This window comes from Phocoena sinus, chromosome 3, assembly GCF_008692025.1.
Source record: "Phocoena sinus isolate mPhoSin1 chromosome 3, mPhoSin1.pri, whole genome shotgun sequence".
NCBI lineage: Eukaryota > Metazoa > Chordata > Mammalia > Artiodactyla > Phocoenidae > Phocoena > Phocoena sinus.
In genome coordinates this window covers 146,095,559-146,113,451 of record NC_045765.1, presented here as the reverse complement: position 1 = coordinate 146,113,451, position 17,893 = coordinate 146,095,559, and the positions used below count along the sequence as shown (strand labels likewise).

Sequence of the window (17,893 nt, the reverse complement as noted above, 5' to 3'; positions counted from 1 at the left end):
GTCCATTGTTGTATGGACACACGGTCTCTTCATGAGAAGAGTTGTTGTGTCCGTTGTATGGACACACGGTCTCTTCATGAGAAGAGACCTCAGTTCTACCTCCCCTGGGATGTGACTCCTCTCATGACATACTGATTTAGGGGTGGAGTAGGAGGGAATCTGCAGGGAGTGGGGGCGGAAGGATTGACAGCATCCTTCCCCAGGTTGCTGAATTCCAGGGTTGCTCTGGTGGGTGGTGGGAGTCTCGCAGTAGGGGTAAGTGAATCACATGGAAACACCAGTGAGTTTGGCCATTTATTGATGCCACACAATGGCAGGCTATGGTTACAGTCTGGTTTTAAATACTGAGGTACCCACCAAGGTACCCCTTAAGGAGGCTGGGCCTGGCAAAGCAGCAGAGATGCGGAGAGGACAATGGATGAGGCCGTGTACCACATACAACCACTTTGGAGGACAGTGATAGGTAGAATTGTGCTTCCCCCAACCAGGTTTTTTTTTAAAGACATAACTTAAAAATAATACTATTAATAATATTTGAACTAGCAATACAACATAAAAAGAGTAGCATCAAATATGTTGGCTAAGTTTTAGCACCAGACAGTTCATGTAATGTGGTCTCTCTCTTGAAAGTGAATCGCTATGTACGGATTCACTGTCCCAGGGCTTGATCCTAAAGTCAGAAGGGAGAAGAGCTAAGACCTGTAATCTCAGGGGTAGCAATGTGTAGCTTTCAGAGTTTGGAGAATTTTAGCCAACTGATTGGGAAATTATGATCTGAGACAATATAAATCCCTCAACTTGTGTTCCAGAAATGTGATAAAGGTTATCAAAAACATTCACTAAATATCTGAAAGCATCACACTGGGATGACTCCACCAAGTAGAGATGGGTCAGGAGATTGGATGGAGGTGCATTCTTGATTAAGAAAACCAAATATTAAAACAAGTCATTCCTACAAAGGGGCCACTGCTTGTATCACAAAATGATTTCCTGTTTTACAAAAATATTCACTATTTAGTCTCTTAAAATATTGTTTTCTTGTGGTGTGCTGAATTATGTTTCGATGTTTAAGAATTAAATTAACCCACACCTTTTCAGAGAAGAGCTAACTCTACCACTGGGAGAGGCAATGTAAACCAAATTGGGTTTGAGAACCTTCATGTATTTAAGCACCAGGCCCTGTGGCGGCCTCTCTGATTCACGGTAGATGTGTAACCAGTGTCTCTTGCTATACATCTCAGTTGCTTGTTCAAGGTGGGAAGAAAGGAGGCCATGGAAGAAATAAACCAACAGTGCTACTTCATGTTGGCCCCCATGAGCACCAAAAGGATGGTCAGACACCATTCAGGTTCTTGCCTTCAGAGTCTCCCTGTTAATCTGAGGTCCCTCTCTTATTGCAAGCACAGGGACCTGTCAAAACCCTAATGACCCAAAGCTGAGTGACTGTCAAGGCAACAACCATGTCAAATGACTCTAGTAGCAAGTGCTGTCTTGATTCTGGGGTCCAGGACAGCTGCTACCCAACTGTCTTACAACACAGCCCCACACAGGAAGTGAATGTCCATGATGCAGGGTTTGGGGCCAATATTCTGCCTTTGAGAAACTAGAGAAAGGCCTAGAATGGAGCACCGGGACAGACCCTTCCTACATTTCTACCATGTTTGCCACATGGGTCATAAATAACAGCTTGCATATTGGGAAATCTGGCCTAGTTTAGTTTGCTGAGGTCAGTAGGAATCGGAGTTTGTTCCTGAGTTTTGTAAGACTGGTCATATCCAGGTCTCTGATGACATGTATGATCCTAGGGTAGCCGAGTACCAGGTTAAGTTAAATCCATCCAACTTACTAAATTAATCTCCCTGAAAGCCTACACTATACTTCAGGGACAGTTTTTGAGAACTGCCTCATTAGAAAAAATCAGGTTCTTTTCTACTCCCATCACTGACAATGTAAGCATCTTCTTGCTAAAACTTATTTCACCAGAGACTGTCACTGGCCAGCAATGTTTAGATTTAAAGACAGAATACAAGAACATAATTATATAGAAATAAATTCTCTGGTTTTGGTAAACATTTCTACTCACCTCCTGTTTCTGCTGTATCTCAAATTTCATCCCAACCCCAGTGTTTTATTTCCCACAGGCATTTATCATAATAATACACAGTAATGGCTTGAAAAAAAAAAGCGCCTAATATAAAAAATTTAAGCTTCTGGTATCCAAGCAATAGAACTGGCGTTGGCCAGCAACACCATTACAAATCGAACAGAAGATGCATGTAGACTTGCCCACTTGTACATCTATCTATATGTTTATATTTGTTCTGCCACCAACTAGATATTAGCACCATTTTTCAATAGCACCGTTCTGCTGAATGGATAGATAATTCAAGGGAGAGATGGAATACTGTGCTGCATGGTGAATGTTAACGGGACCTGTGCGTGAGACTGAAGACACGCTGCCCATTACGCGAAGCCCACTCTCCTGCCTTCCCCTCTGTCAAGAGCTGATTCTGAGGGCTTCTTCCCCTGGGGGCTCCACAACCCCCATTTTCCACGTTCAGTTCATATAAATACCTCCCCTTACAAACCAGGAAATTCACCTTGAATCTGAGACCACAGCTTACTTTGACTCCTGACGGGTGATGGAAACATCCAGAATAAGCATTCTAACTTTCATTTCACTTTTTTGGACTACCTGACTCACCTGTCCTCCACCCCCACCCCAGAAAACAGATCCTCAAAAGTAACTATTGGGTGTGCTACAGAATAGATCGGATTTACCTCATTTTTGAAAATTTTTTTTTCTCGAGACTAGAAGTTTATACTAAGTTTTTCTAAACTTAATACAATTTACCTGGTTCTCGGAAATATTTTAATCTAGAGCTCCATTTTCCAACCTGAGGGTGGGTGGGGGCAGGTTGCAGCTGTGGACCTGGCCGTAGCAGTTGCGGTGTGTAAACCCCTAGTGGTGAAAAGACGTTCACCCTGAACTGAAGACTCAGGCAGGGAATCTGCTAGATGAAGGGAAAGAAAGCCACACAGGAAGACTCATTTGCTCTTCTGCAAAGGAATGGGTATTTGCCAGGGAAGTGGGAAGAACAAAAAGCCCATGTTCTTCTCTTCCTTATACTAGCAAGAAATTGATTTCTGTTAATTTGCTTCTTAAGAGTTTTCATAGAAATTATCCTTAAGTCAGAAATGTCTTCTGTATAACTAACCTAAATCCCTTAGGTTCACTAAAGCCTACAGTTCCTGCCCATGTCCTCTTCTTCTAGTGTCTCCAGGAAGGAATGGGAGTCCAAACAGCCCAGATGAAGAGTCCATAGGGATGAGGGACAGGCTGAGGATGAAGCCAGCACTTTCTCTTCCTGCCCCAGTTGAACACGGGGTGAAGAAAGCGATCCCCTGCCTGGATGAATTACAAGAATGTTCCTGAAAGCTCTCCCATGACATTTTAAACAGCAGCTGCCCCAAGTAGGGAGACAAAAAAGGGTGAATTCACCAAGGTAAATTAACAAGATTATTTGTTCCCTGGATAAGTGTGGCTCTGTTTCCTGATACTCTTGAGGTAGTCTGGGAAAAAATCTGGTCTCTCTGTTTTTATCTTTAAGGGAGGAACAAAAGACATCATTTCACAGACTTGCCCACCTTGGCACCTTTCCCACGAGCTGATCTCACGAAAGGCCCGATTCTCCTGGATACCTCACCTGCCTATCAGGGAGCGGTGAGTATTACAGTCCCATGTCTCCTATGAGGGGCGTTTTGTGGCTAAAGAACAGTGGGCTTTGTTTAGTTATGAGCCAAAGTTGAACCTGAAATACACAGTAAAACCGCAATGAAGTGGTCCCTGGGCCTAGAACACGTCACGGTCAGCAGGCTGCTGCAGTCCGTGGTGGAGGGTGGCTTTCTTCTGGACTTAGGGTGCTCTGGGGTTTTTGAGTGGCTGTCGCTTTCTTGGCCTTTGGGTGTGGGCGATGTGTGTCTGGGAACACGAGAGGCAGCACTGAGCCCTCACGGTGGGCACAGAACATTTCTTCATGGCTTTTAGTGTCTGGCAGAAACTGGCTGATAACTTGTCTTTGGTGCAAAGTAAATCTGTGGGAGGAGAAAAAAAAATAGGGAAAAAACCAAAGATTATCCTTTTGTAAGTGAATAAGTGCGACTGCTATTAATGGAAGACTTTATGTGTCTACTGAGAAAGGCTCCATAACCATTCATAATGGTTGACATCCACTGACATTCACTCCTGTGGAGCAATGTTATACATTCCCACCCTTGCCATGGCCACCCGGTGGTGAATACTTCCCCACTCCTGGACTTTGGGTTCAGCCCTCTGACTTGCTTTGGACAATGGGATGTTAGTGGACATGATCTCTGCAGGGCCTTGGAATGTGAGGGAGGATGAGGCTGCCCTGATGAGCTTCTGCCATCACCGTTAGAAGACTCTGGCTCACGCAGCCACTGGACCAAGGAGGATGAGACACATGGAGCAGACCTAGACCCAACCTACAGCTTGCAGCCGAGGCCAACCACGGCCAAGCTAGATCAGCTGAACTTGAGCTGAGCCAGAAATTCACGCTTGTAGTTTTAGAGCACTGAGTTTCGAGGTGCCTTGTTATGCAGGATTGTTATGCAATAGTTGAATGCAATATTTTACTTGCATCGCTTCACTGAATCTTCACAGCAGTAACTAATCAGGTAAATACAACTGTTCTTTCCATTTTACAAAAGGAGACGTAAAGCCTACAGAAGCTAAGAACTTGCACAATGTTACCCAGCTGATAAGTGGCACAGTCAGATCTGAACATGGGCAGTTTTGACTCCAGCTCACGCTTTTATCAATCATATCATCTTGAGCACCAAGCAGTCACCCCGCCAGTCAACTAACCAATGCTTCCTGAGCAAAGGATATAGATATATAAAATGTGGTCGCTGCCCTCCAGAAATGTACCATGTAGACAAAGGCATAAGACATGCACAAATAATTCCCAGAGTAAGGATACAATTAGTTACTTGGGTGCTAATCCTTGTTCTACCCTAACTCTGGGCAAGTAAGTTCCTGAATTATTTTGGCCCGCCTTGCCTCATATATGAAACAGGGAATTGGACTAGATTTCTCAGGGACCGCCCTTGCATATTCTATGGGTGGTACTCAGACTGCACTGGCCCAGGTACTCCTGGTCTGGAAGGAATTCACTAAGGCCCCAATAACACATTTTTCTTTTATAAAGTGAAATTGTTTCAAACTTTGCTTCAGTGCCTCTCAGAGCTCTGGTTGATCTTCTTTCTCCATTACGGAAAAGATTTGAACAGTCCTAAAGAAAAGCTTTTCCCCAAACAAACAGGCTGCTGTCCTTTGTAAATAGAACTGTCAGTAAAAGTAGAAATTGAGGTAGTATTCTCTTTACCCAAATCTGTGACAGTATTTTTGCCTCTCTATGCATTTTTCACCTTCAGGTCATGAAGGCAAAAAAATGCTTTTTATCTTCTCGGAACTCATTTCCTTGACTGTGCCTGGTTTTTTCATGAAGAAGTGTCTTCTGTTAGCTGTCAGAATTCCATTTGGTTTGCAAGTGTTAAGTGCACTTGGGAGTAGGTAACATATAATGCTCCTAGAACCCCAAACCTCTTCATTGCTGATTATTTTCTTCTTCAGGCCTCTTCCTAAACATTTCATAAAAATCAGTGCCCTCTAATCCCCCAGGAAACTTCTGTACACGATCTGACATTTGCTGATTATTTTCTTCTTCAGGCCTCTTCCTAAACATTTCATAAAAATCAGTGCCCTCTAATCCCCCAGGAAACTTCTGTACACGATCTGACATTTCAGAAAGAGTACATATTTCTGCCAAGTGTTCCTACTGTGGACTAGAAATCTGAGCTCTTCATCTCCCACGTGCCCACCAGAGCAGCAGGTGTTCTCCATGGGGCTTGGGCTGTGCGTCGTGTAGGCTGCTGTTCAGAACAAGGCAGGGCTTCCTCCCCAGGCTTCTGGCATTGGGGCAGGGCCCAGCATGGAAGCCTAGGCTCTGATTTCTTAGCCAGCCTCTCCTAAATTCCTTATGGATGGTGGACGGAGAAGGTGCCTCTGGGGTAGCTCTTTGCCCCATATTCTCCCTGCCATGAGTATGTGAGTGCTCTGGGCTACTACAAGAAAAGAAGACAGAGGAAGTATGAAAGTTTAGCTTCCATTCCTTCTCTCCACAAAGCTTCTTTTGGCCACGTTGGACCACATGGATCCCTTCCGTCCCAATCTCCAAACTTGTATTATTATTGTTAACATTTGCTCAAACATGGCACTGTGTTCTATCTTGAACTGTTCTGTAAATGGCGTTGAACCTTTTCTGCTAAAGGCTGAAGTGTGACCTCTCTCTAGGGTGTCTACCATTCTAAAAAGGCCTCTTAGAGGACCCCAAAGTCTTTAACTTCGTTCTGGGTTGAATTGGATCCTCCAAAGTTTAAGTGTTCCCCCAGAGTTGAAGTCATAACCATTGGTACCTGTGAATGTGACGTTATTTGGAAATATTTCCTTGCAGATGTAATTATGATGTAAATTAAGATGACTTAACATGACTGTGTCCTTATAGAGAGAGAAGAGATAGATAGACACGCGCAGTGAAGAGAAAGCCATGTGACGACACAGACACACAGAGGAAGATGGCCATGTGACGATGGGGGCAGAGATTGGAGTTATGCAGCTACAAGCCAAGGAAAGCCGGTGACTACCAGAAGCTAAGAGACAGAGAGCACGGCCCTACCAAGAACCGTGGTTTTTGGACTTCTTGCCTCCAGAACTGTGAGACTAAATTTCTGTTGTTTTAACAACACAGATAACAATTTCTTAAGCACTTACCACACACTAGGCAATGTGCTTGGCATATACTATCTCATTTGATCTTCATATAAATTTACTTATACCTATTGTTCTCGCTTTAATACTGAAGTTCCACAGAGGCTTAAGTGTCTCATAGCTGGAACACAGATGGTGGTGCTGGAATCTGAATGCTGCCTCGGTGCCTCTAAAGCACTGCCACCAAGAAAATGAATCTTTTGTGCTGGTTATGGGGAAGGAGGGGCCCACATGGACAGGTCTTCCCTGACCAGAGCAGCCTCATTTGTTCAACCAAGGGCCCCCACTTGTCAGGTCAACATCTACCTGACTGAAAGAGGCTCAGCCAAGCCTGGTGTCCTTGCCTGATCTTGGCAACCACTGGATCATGATCCCAGCTTTTCAACGGTCCTCAGAGCCCTGGGAACATGTGAGTCCTGGAATCCTCCTGTTTAAAGGTGGGAAACTGGAGGGAAGAGTGGAGGATACCGGTGACCTATATTGGGAGCCTGTGTTCCAGACCTAAGTTTAGCAGCTCATTTAGACAATGACTGGGAGCCCAACATCACGGCAGGCAGGGCTTAGTTGCACCAGTTCTCGTTATTATTGTGAAACAATGAAGGCTGCTGTGTTCATCAGCCAACTGGATCCCAGCTGAAGCACACAATGCTTATAATTGGGGGCAACTTAGAGAGGACATCCCAATTTGCCTATGCCTGTTTAATAGAAATCATACTTGGAAATGTAAAGGGACAGTCATAAGCTTGTTCCCCTGCTGTCTTGAAGGGATAATATTTTGCCCACAAAAGTTGGAAAATAATTTCAATGTTGTTGGCAAATACAGTGTCTGTAAGACTTTGGGTTTTGTGAGGCCAGGGAATGTGTCAGACTCATTTCTGTGTCCTCAGTTTTTAGTACTTGCCTGAGACACATCTTGTGATCAGTAATATTTGCTGAATAAATGAAAGTTCTGTTCATCTGGAAGAATATCTTTCGGTAGGAAGATGCCAAGCTCACCTCTGCCCACAGCCACACCAAAATTACAACTATTTACAGAGCAACTATTGATGCGAAAGACTGGAAGACTGGCAGAAAAGCTCTTCTATGACTAAAAATATAAAGAAGGAACCACAACAAGACAGGTAGGAGGGATGGAGATGTGGTATAGTCAGGACCCATACCCCTGGGTGGGTGAACCACAAATGGGAGAATAATTACAGAGGTTCTCCATGAGCGAGGGGCTTGAGCTCCACATCAGGCTCCCAAGCCCCGTGGTCCTGCACTGAGAAGATGAGCCCCCAGAACATTTAGCGTAAAGGTCAGTAGGGCTTAATCAGGAGAGCCAGGGGCTATGGGGAATAGAGACTCCACTCCTAAAGGGCACACACAAAATCTCACAGGACCCAGCGCAGAAGCAGTAATTTGAAAGGAGCCTGGGTCAGACCCACCTGCTGATCTTGGAGAGTCTCCTGCAGAGACAAGAGGCAACTAGAGCTCACCCTCGGGACACAGACACTGGTGACAGCTGTTTTGGGAAGCTCGTTCTACCATGAGGACACTGGTGCTAGCAAGCACCATTTTGGAATCCTCTCTCCAACACTAGGACCAGGCTCCACCCACCAGTCTGTCAGCACCAGTACTGGGACGCCTCAAGCCGAGCAACTAGCTGGGTGGAGACACAGCCCCACTCACCAGCAGCCCTGCTGCCTTAAAACCCCCTGAGCTGCTTTGGGACCTGGCCCTGTCCACCAGAGGGCCTAGGGCCCAGTCCTGCGTGTGCTGAGACTAGACTCAGGACTCCCAGGCCCTGAAGCCAGAGACCCTGGCTCCACCCACCAGTGGGCAGACACCAGCTCCAGGACCCTCAGGGCCCTGCAGCCAGAAGTCTGAAGACCAAGTTTCACACACCAGTTGGGTAGACACAAGCCCCAGGACTACTGCAGCTTGCCATGTCAGTACCCCCTGGGCCTGACCATCAGCAGGCTAACATCTGCTCTGAGACACCTTGGGTCCCTCAGCCAGCAGTCCCAAGATCTGGCCCCACCTACCAGTGGGGTGACACCTGCTCCGAGACACCTTGTATCTCTCACCAGCAGGCCAGTACCAGCTTTGGGACACCCTGGAACTCACAGCCAGCCATGTCAGGAACCGGCTCTGCAGTCACCCACTCCACAACCCAGCTCTGCCTACAAGCCAGCCAGGACTACCCAGGGGAATCCCGGGACTCTGCAGCCAGCTATCTCATGCCCTGCCCTGCCCCATCAACTAGCAGTCTCCACACAAGGCAGAGCCTCACACCAACCTAATAGAAAGCCAGCCACACCTACCAGACTACCCACAGTAGTCAGCTCATCACAAAAAGAAGGACCCATGCAGCCCATGTAGGGGGCACCCCTATAGCATATAGCTCTGGTGATCAGAGGGGAGTATGCTGCTGGGACACACAGGATGTCTCCTACAAAAGGCCACTTCTCCAGGGTGAGAAAACATAATCAACCTACCAAATACATCGAAATAAAAACAGCAAATTACGGAAAATGAGGCAACAGAGGAATATATCTCAAATGAAGGAATAAGATAAAACCCCAGAAGAACTAACTGAACTGAAGATAGGCAACCTATCCAAAAAAGAGTTCAAGGTAATGATTGTAAAGATACTCAAAGAACTTGGGAGAAAAATGGGTGAATACAGGAAGAAGATTAACGAAGAGAAAGAAACAGAGCTAAAGAATAGAAAAACAAATAAAAAATACACTAAAAGGATTAAATAGTAGATTAGATGATACAGAGGAATGGATCAGTGAACTGGAAAGCAGAGTAGTGGAAACAATTGAAATTGAACAGAAAAAAAGAATTTAAAAATGAGGACAATTCAGAAACCTCTGTGATATAACATCAAATGTACTAACATTCACATTATACAGCTCCCAGATGGAGAACAGAGAGATAAATGGGAAGAGGACATATTTGATGATATAATAGCTAAAAACTGCCCTAACCTGGGATAGGAAATAGACAACCAGGACCAGGAAGCACAGAACCCAAAACAGGAACCCGAAGATGATCATACCAAGACACAATGTAATTAAAATGGCAAAAATTAAAGATAAAGGGAGAAAATTAAAATCAGCAAGGGATGCTGGAGAGGGTGTGGAGAAAAAAGGGAACCCTTCTATATTGTTGGTGGGAATGTAAACTGGTACAGCCACTATGGAGAACAGTATGGAGGTTCCTTAAAAAACTAAATATAGAACTACCATACAACCCAGCAATCCCACTACTGGGCATCTATCTGGAGAAAAGATACATGCACCACAATGTTCACTGCAGCTCTATTTACAATAGCCAGGACATGGAAGCAACCTAAATGTCCATCAACAGACGAATGGATAAAGAGGATGTGGTACATATATACAGTGGAATATTACTCAGCCATAAAAAAGAAAAAAAACAATGCCATTTGCAGCAACATGAATGGACCCAGAAATTGTCATACTGAGTGAAGAAAGTCAGACAAAGACAAATATCACATAATATCACTCATATGTGGAATCTAAAAAAGGCTACAAATGAACTTATCTACAAAACAAATAGAGTTTGGGACTTCCCTGGTGGTCCAGTGGTAAAGAATACACCTTACAATGCACGGGACACGGGTTTGATCCCTGGTCAGGGAATTAAGATCCCACACGCCATGGGGCAACTAAGCCCATGCGCCACAACCACTGAGCTTGCGTGCCTCAACTAGAGAGCCTGTGTGCCACAAACTATAGAGCCCACGTGCCCTGGAGCCTGCGTGCCACAACGAGAGAAAACCTGCACACCGCAACTAGAGAGAAGCCTGTGCACCACAACAAAAATCCCGCATGCCTCAATGAAGATCCCGCGGGCTGCAACTAAGATCCGATGCAGCCAAAAATAAGATAAAATAAAGAATAAAGAAATCTTAAAAAAACCAAAACAAAACAGAAATAGAGTTACAGATGTAGAAAATAAACATGGTTACTGGGGGGTATGTCGGGGGGAGGGATAAATAGGACGATTGGGATTGACACATACACACTACTACATATAAAATAGATAACTAATAAGGACCTACCGTATAGCACAGGGAACTCTACTCAATACTCTGTAATGGCCTATATGGGAAAAGAATCTAAGAAAGAGTGGATATATGTATATGTATAACAGATTCAGTTTGCTGTACACCTGAAACTCATACAACACTGTAAATCAACTATACCCCAAGAAAAAGAAAAATAAAAAAATCAGCAAGGGAAAAGCAACGAGTAGAAAAAAACTCCCATAGGGCTATCAGTTGACTCTTCAGCAGAAACTCTGCAGGCCACGATATATTTCAAGTGATGAAAGGGGAAAGAATACTCTACCTGGCAAAGCTTTCATTTAGATTTGATAGAGAGATCAAAAGTTTTACAGACAAGTAAAAGCTAAAAAAATTCAGCACCACCAAACCAGCTTTACAAGAAATGCTAAAAGGAACTTCTCTAAGTGAAAAAGAAAACGCCACATTTAGAAACATGCAAATTATAAAAGGAAAATTTAAGTGGTAAAGACAAATATGCAATAAAGGTAATAAATCAACCATGTATATAAAGCTAGTAGAAAGATTAAAAGGCAAAAGTAGCAAAATCATCTATATCCACAATAAGTAGTTAAGGGATATACAAAACAAAAACATATAAAATATGTCAAAAACAGTAAACATGGGAGAGGGGGATAAAAATGCAGGGTTGTTAAAATGCATTTGAACTTAGAGATCAGCAACTTAAAATAATTATATATATATATATGGCTATATATAAACTTCATGGTAACCACAAACCAAAGAGAAAGAAATCCAAATATAACCACAAAAAAGAGAAAGAAATCCAAATATAACACTAAAGATAGTCAACAAATCACAAAAGTGAAGAAATGAAAAAACTACAAAAACAATTAAAAATGGCAATAAGTACATATGTATCAAAAATTACTTTAAATATAAATGAACTAAACGCTCGAATTAAAAGACAGAGTGGCCGAAGGGATACAAATACAAAACCTGTATGCCTATAAAAGACTCACTTCAGATCTAAAGACACAGACTGAAAAGGAGGGGATGGAAAGAGATATTCCATGAAAATAGAAGTGAAAAGAAAGCCACAGTAGCAATACAGGTATCAGACAAAATAGACCTTAAAACAAAGATTGTAACAAGAGACAAAGAACATTATACAATGATCAAGAAATCAATCCAAGAAGAAGATATAACAAAGGTAAATATATATTCACCCAACATAGGGAGCACCTAAATACATAAAGCAAATATTAACAGACATAAAGGGAGAAATTGACAGTAACTCAATAATAGTAGGGGAATTTCACACCATGCGTACATCAGCAGGCAGATCATCCAGAAAGAAAATCAATAAGGAAACTCTGGCCTTAAATGGTACATTAAACAAGCTCCCAGAGGAAGCTGATGCTACTGGTTCACGGATCACATTAACACAGATTGGAACAGGGTCCAAGGTCAAGATGGTGGAGTAGAAGAACCTGAGCTCACCTCCTCTTAAAAAAAACACCAAAATCACAACTAACTGTGAACCATCAACAAAAAAGACTGAAACCTACCAAAAAAGATATTCTACTTCCAAAACAAAGAAGAAGCCACCCACAGTGAGTTGGTAGAAGGGGTGCATCTGTGATACAATCAAATCTCAAACCTGCTGGGTGGGTGACCTACAAACTGGAAAATAATTATATCACAGAGGTTCTCCCATAGGAGTGAGAGTTCTGAGCCCCATGTCAGGCTTCCCAGTTTGGGGGTTTGGAATTGGGAGGAGGAGCCCCCAGGGCATTTGCCTTTGAAGCCCAGCAGGGCTTGATTGCAGGAACTTCACAGGACCGGGGGAAACAAACTCCACTCTTGGATGGTGCGCACAAAGTCTCGTGTGCACCAGGACCAAGGAGAAAAAGCAGTGACTTCATAGGCACCTGGGCCAGACCTACCCGCTGGGCTTGGAGGGTCTCCTGGAGAGGCGGGGGGGGGTGGTGGTGGTGGCTGTGGCTCACTGTGGGGACAAGGACACTGGTGGCAAAGGTACTGGGGAGTACTCATTGGTGTGAGTTGTCCTGTAGGCCCCCATTTTGATGCCAAGACATGGCCCTACCTATTTAGAGAAGAGTTGACACCTATCCTTCTAAAATTATTTTTAAAAATTTTAGAGGAAGGAACACTCCCAAACTCATTCTATGAGGTCACCATCACCCTGATACCAAAACCAGACAGATACCACAAAAAAAAAAAAGAAAGAAAGAAAATTACAGGCCAATACCACCAATAAACAAAGACACAAAAATCCTCAACAAAATACTAGCAAACTGAACCCAACAATATATTAAAAGGATCATACACCATGATCAAGTGGGATTTATCCCAGGGATGCAAGGATTTTTCAATATTCACAAATCAATCAGTGTGATACACCACATTAATAAAGTGAACAATAAAAACCATGATTATCTCAATAGATGCAGAAAAAGCTTTTGACAAAATTCAAAACCCATTTATGATTAAAAAAACTCCCTGGAAAGTGGGCATAGAGGGAACATACCTCAACATAATAAAGGCCATATATGACAAACACACAGCTAACAACATATTCAATGGTGAAGAACTTAAGGTATTTCCTCTAAGATCAGGAACAAGACAAGGATGACCACTCTCACCACTTTTATTCAACATGGTTTTGGAAGTCCTAGCCACGGCAATCAGAGACGAAAAGGAAATAAAAGGAATCCAAATTAGAAAAGAAGAAGTAAAATTGTCACTGCCTGCAGATGACATGATACTATACATAGAGAATCCTAAAGATGTTACCAGAACATTACTAGAGCTCATCAATGAATTCAGTAAAGTTGCAGGATACAAAATTAACCCTCAGAATGGGAGAAAATATTTGCAAATGAAGCAACTGACAAAGGATTAATCTCCAAAATTTACAAGCAGCTCATGCAGCTCAATAACAAAAAAAAACAACCCAATCCAAAAATGGGCAGAAGACCTAAATAGACATTTATCCAAAGAAGATATACAGACTGTCAACAAACACATGAAAGAATGCTCAACATCATTAATCATTAGAGAAATGCAAATCAAAACTACAATGCGATATCATCTCACACCAGTCAGAATGGCCATCATCAAAAAATCTAGAAACAATAAATGCTGGAGAGGGTGTGGAGAAAAGGGAACACTCTTGCACTGCTGGTGGGAATGTGAATTGGTACAGCCACTATGGAGAAGAGTATGGCATTTCCTTAAAAAACTAAAAATAGAACTACCATATGACCCAGCAATCCCACTGCTGGGCATATACCCTGAGGAAACCATAACTCAAAAAGAGTCATGTACCAAAATGTTTATTGCAGCTCTATTTACAATAGCCCAGAGATGGAAACAACCTAAGTGTCCATCATTGGATGAGTGGATAAAGAAGATGTGGCACATATATACAATGGAATATTACTCAGCCATAAAAAAACCCGAAATTGAGCTATTTGTAACGAGGTGGATAGACTTAGAATCTGTCATACCGAGTGAAGTAAGTCAGAAAGAGAAAGACAAATACTGTATGCTAACACATATATATGGAATTTAAGGGGGAAAAAATGTCATGAAGAACCTAGGAGTAAGACAGGAATAAAGACTCAGACCTACTAGAGAATGGACTTGAGGATATGGGGAGGGGGAAGGGTAAGCTGTGACAAAGTGAGAGAGAGGAATGGACATATATACACTACCAAACGTAAGGTAGATAGCTAGTGGGAAGCAGCCACATAGCACAGGGAGATCAGCTTGGTGCTTTGTGACTGCCTGGAGGGGTGGGATAGGGAGGGTTGGAGGGAGGGAGACACAAGAGGGAAGAGATATGGGAACATATGTATATGTATAACTGATTCACTTTGTTATAAAGCAGAAACTAACACCATTGTAAAGCAATTATACTCAATAAAGATGTAGAAAAAACCCAAAAAACAAAATTAATACACAGAAATCTATTGCATTTATATACATAAAGAAAGAAAGATCAGAAAGAGAAATTAAGGAAACAACCCCATTTACTATTGCATAAAAAACAAAAATACCTAGGAATAAACCTACCTAAGGAGGCAAAAGACCTGTACTCTGAAAACTGTAAGATACTTATGAAAAAAAAAAGACGACATAAAAAGATGGAAAGATACCATGTTCTTGGATTGAAGAATCAATATTGTCAAAGTGACTATACCACCCAAGGTAATCTACAGATTTAATGCAATCCCTATCAAATGACCAATGGCAGTTTTTGCAGATCTAGAACAAAAGACTTAAAATTTATACGGAAACACAAAAGACCCCACATAGGCAAAGCAACCTTGAGAAAGAAAAACAGAGCAGGAGGAATCAGGCCCCCTGAATTCAGGCTATACTATAAAGCTACAGTAATCAAAACAGTATGGTACTGGCAAAAAGACAGAAATATAGATCAATGTAACAGGATATACAGCCCAGAAATAAACTCACACACCTATAGTCAATTGATCTATAACAAAGGAAGCAAGAATATACAGTGGAGACAAGACTGTATCTTCAGTACGTGGTGCTGGGAAAACTGGACAGCTACATGTAAAAGAATGAAGTTAGAGAATGTACTAAAACCATACACAAAAATATACACAAAATGGATTTAAGACCAGATACTATAAAACTCTTAGAGGAAAACACAGGCAGAACACTCTTTGACATAAATTGCAGCAGTATCTTTTTGGATTCACCCCTTAGAGTAAGAAAAATAAAAACAAAAATAAACAGATAGGACTTAATTAAACTTAAAAGCTTTTGCACCACCAAGAAAACTATAAACAAAAAGACAACTCACAGAATGGGAAAAAATACTTGCAAATGAAGCAATCGACAAAGGATTAATCTCCAAAATATACAAACAGCTCATGCAGCTCAATATCAAAAAAACAAAAAACCCAATCAAAAAACGGGCAGATCTAAATAGACATTTCTCCAAAGAAGACATGAAAATGGCAAAAAAACACATGAAAAGATGTTCAACATCACTAATTACTAGAGAAATGCAAATCAAAACTATAATGAGGTATCACCTCACACCAGTCAGAATGGCCATTGTCAGAAAGTCTACAAACAGTAAATGCTGGAGAGGGTGTGGAAAAAAGGGAACCCCCTTACACTGTTGGTGGGAATGTAAATTGGTGCAGCCACAATGGAGAACAGTAGGGAGGTTCCTTAAAAACTAAAGATAGAGCTACCATATTATCCTGCAATCCCACTCCTGGGCATATATCTGGAGAAAACCATACTCCAAAAAGATACAGCCACCCCAATATTTATTGCAGTACTATTTACCATAGCCAAGACATGGAAGCAATCTAAATGTCCATCGACAGATGAATGGATAAAGAAGATGTGGTATATATGTATAATGGAATATTACTCAGCCATAAAAAGAATGAAATAATGCCATTTGCAGCAACATGGATGGACATAGAGATTATCATACTAAGTACAGTAAGTCAGACAAAGACAAATATCATATGACATCACTTATATGTGGAATATAAAAAACATACAAATGAACTTATTTACAAAACAGAAACAGACTCACAGAGTTAGAAAACAAACTTATGGTTACCAAAGGCAGAAGGTGGGGGGAAGGGATAAACTAGGAAGTTGGGATTAACATATAGACACTACTATAAATAAAATAGATAATCAACAAGGACCTACTGTATAGCACAGGGAACTCTCCTCAATATTCTGTAATAACCTGTATGGGAACAGAATCTGAAAAAGAATGTATATATATATGTATATATATATGTATATGTATAACTAAATCACCCTGCTCTACACCTGAAACACAACATTGTAAATCAACTATACTCCAATATAAAATAAAAATTAAAAAAAAATAAGTATAAGAGCTCTAAAAAAAGATCACTGATCACAGATCACCATAATTTAGTAGTAATGAAAAAGCTTATAATATTGTGAGAAGTACCAAAATGTGACTCTGAGATACTAAGTGAGGAAATGCTGTTGGAAAAATGGTGTCAATAGTCTTACTCAACTCAGAGTTGCCACAAACCTTCAATTTATAAAAATCTAATATCAGAGAAGCATAATAAAGTGGCAAACAATAAAAAAAAAGAACACAGCATGGATCAGCTTGACTAGAGAACATGTACTTCACATATGCTCTTTGACTTTGGCAATGGTATCTTGTGATTTAAGGGTTTTCCTTTTGGTTGGCTGGTTTTTCTTCAGATGAATCTATTCTTGATGAAATTGAGATCTTAATGAAACCTTAATTCAGACACTGCAAATCACAAACACACTCTATGTATGAAAGAAACAGATAAATATCCCCACATTTCTTTCCCAGTTCCAATTACCCATTTCAATAAAAAAATTTTTCCTTAAAAAAAATGATACATTAAACCAAATGGAGACACACACACACACACACACACACAGACACACACACACACACACACACATATATATATACCTTCCATCCAAAAGCAGCAAATAAACATTCTTTAAGATGTACATGGAACATTCTACAGGATAGATCACATTATGCCACAAAACAAGTCTCAGTAAATTTAAGATAACTGAAATCATATCAAGCATCTTTTCCAAATACAATATATGAGACTAGAAATCAGCTACAAGAAAAACCTTCAAAAAACACAAACATGTGGAGACTAAAGAACATTCTACTAAGCAACCAACGGATCACTGAGGAAATAAAAGAAGAAATCAAAAAATACCTATAGACAGATGAAAACAAAACACAAAGATCCAAAGTCTGTGGGATGCAACAAAAGCAGTTCTAAGAAGGAAATTTTAGCCATACAAGCCTACCTCAGGAAACAAGAAGCATCTCAAAAAAACCCCAACATTACACCTAAAGGAATTAGAAAAAGATGGACAAACAAAACCCAAAGTTAGAAGGAAAAAGATCATATATATCAGAGCATAAA

The 17,893-nt window shown here is 41.4% G+C and overlaps 1 protein-coding gene across 2 annotated transcripts in view; it reads right to left on the bottom strand.

Moving 5' to 3' along the window:
• Positions 1-281: 281 nt before the first annotated feature.
• ADAMTS12 (ADAM metallopeptidase with thrombospondin type 1 motif 12) overlaps positions 282-17,893 on the bottom strand; it is a 394,308-nt gene continuing 376,696 nt past the window's right edge. For both annotated transcript variants that reach the window (XM_032628621.1, XM_032628622.1), the window contains one exon: positions 282-4,095. In XM_032628621.1, the coding sequence (XP_032484512.1) occupies positions 3,917-4,095 (179 nt within the window). In that variant the 3' untranslated portion in view covers positions 282-3,916. The remainder of the gene's footprint in view (positions 4,096-17,893) is intronic.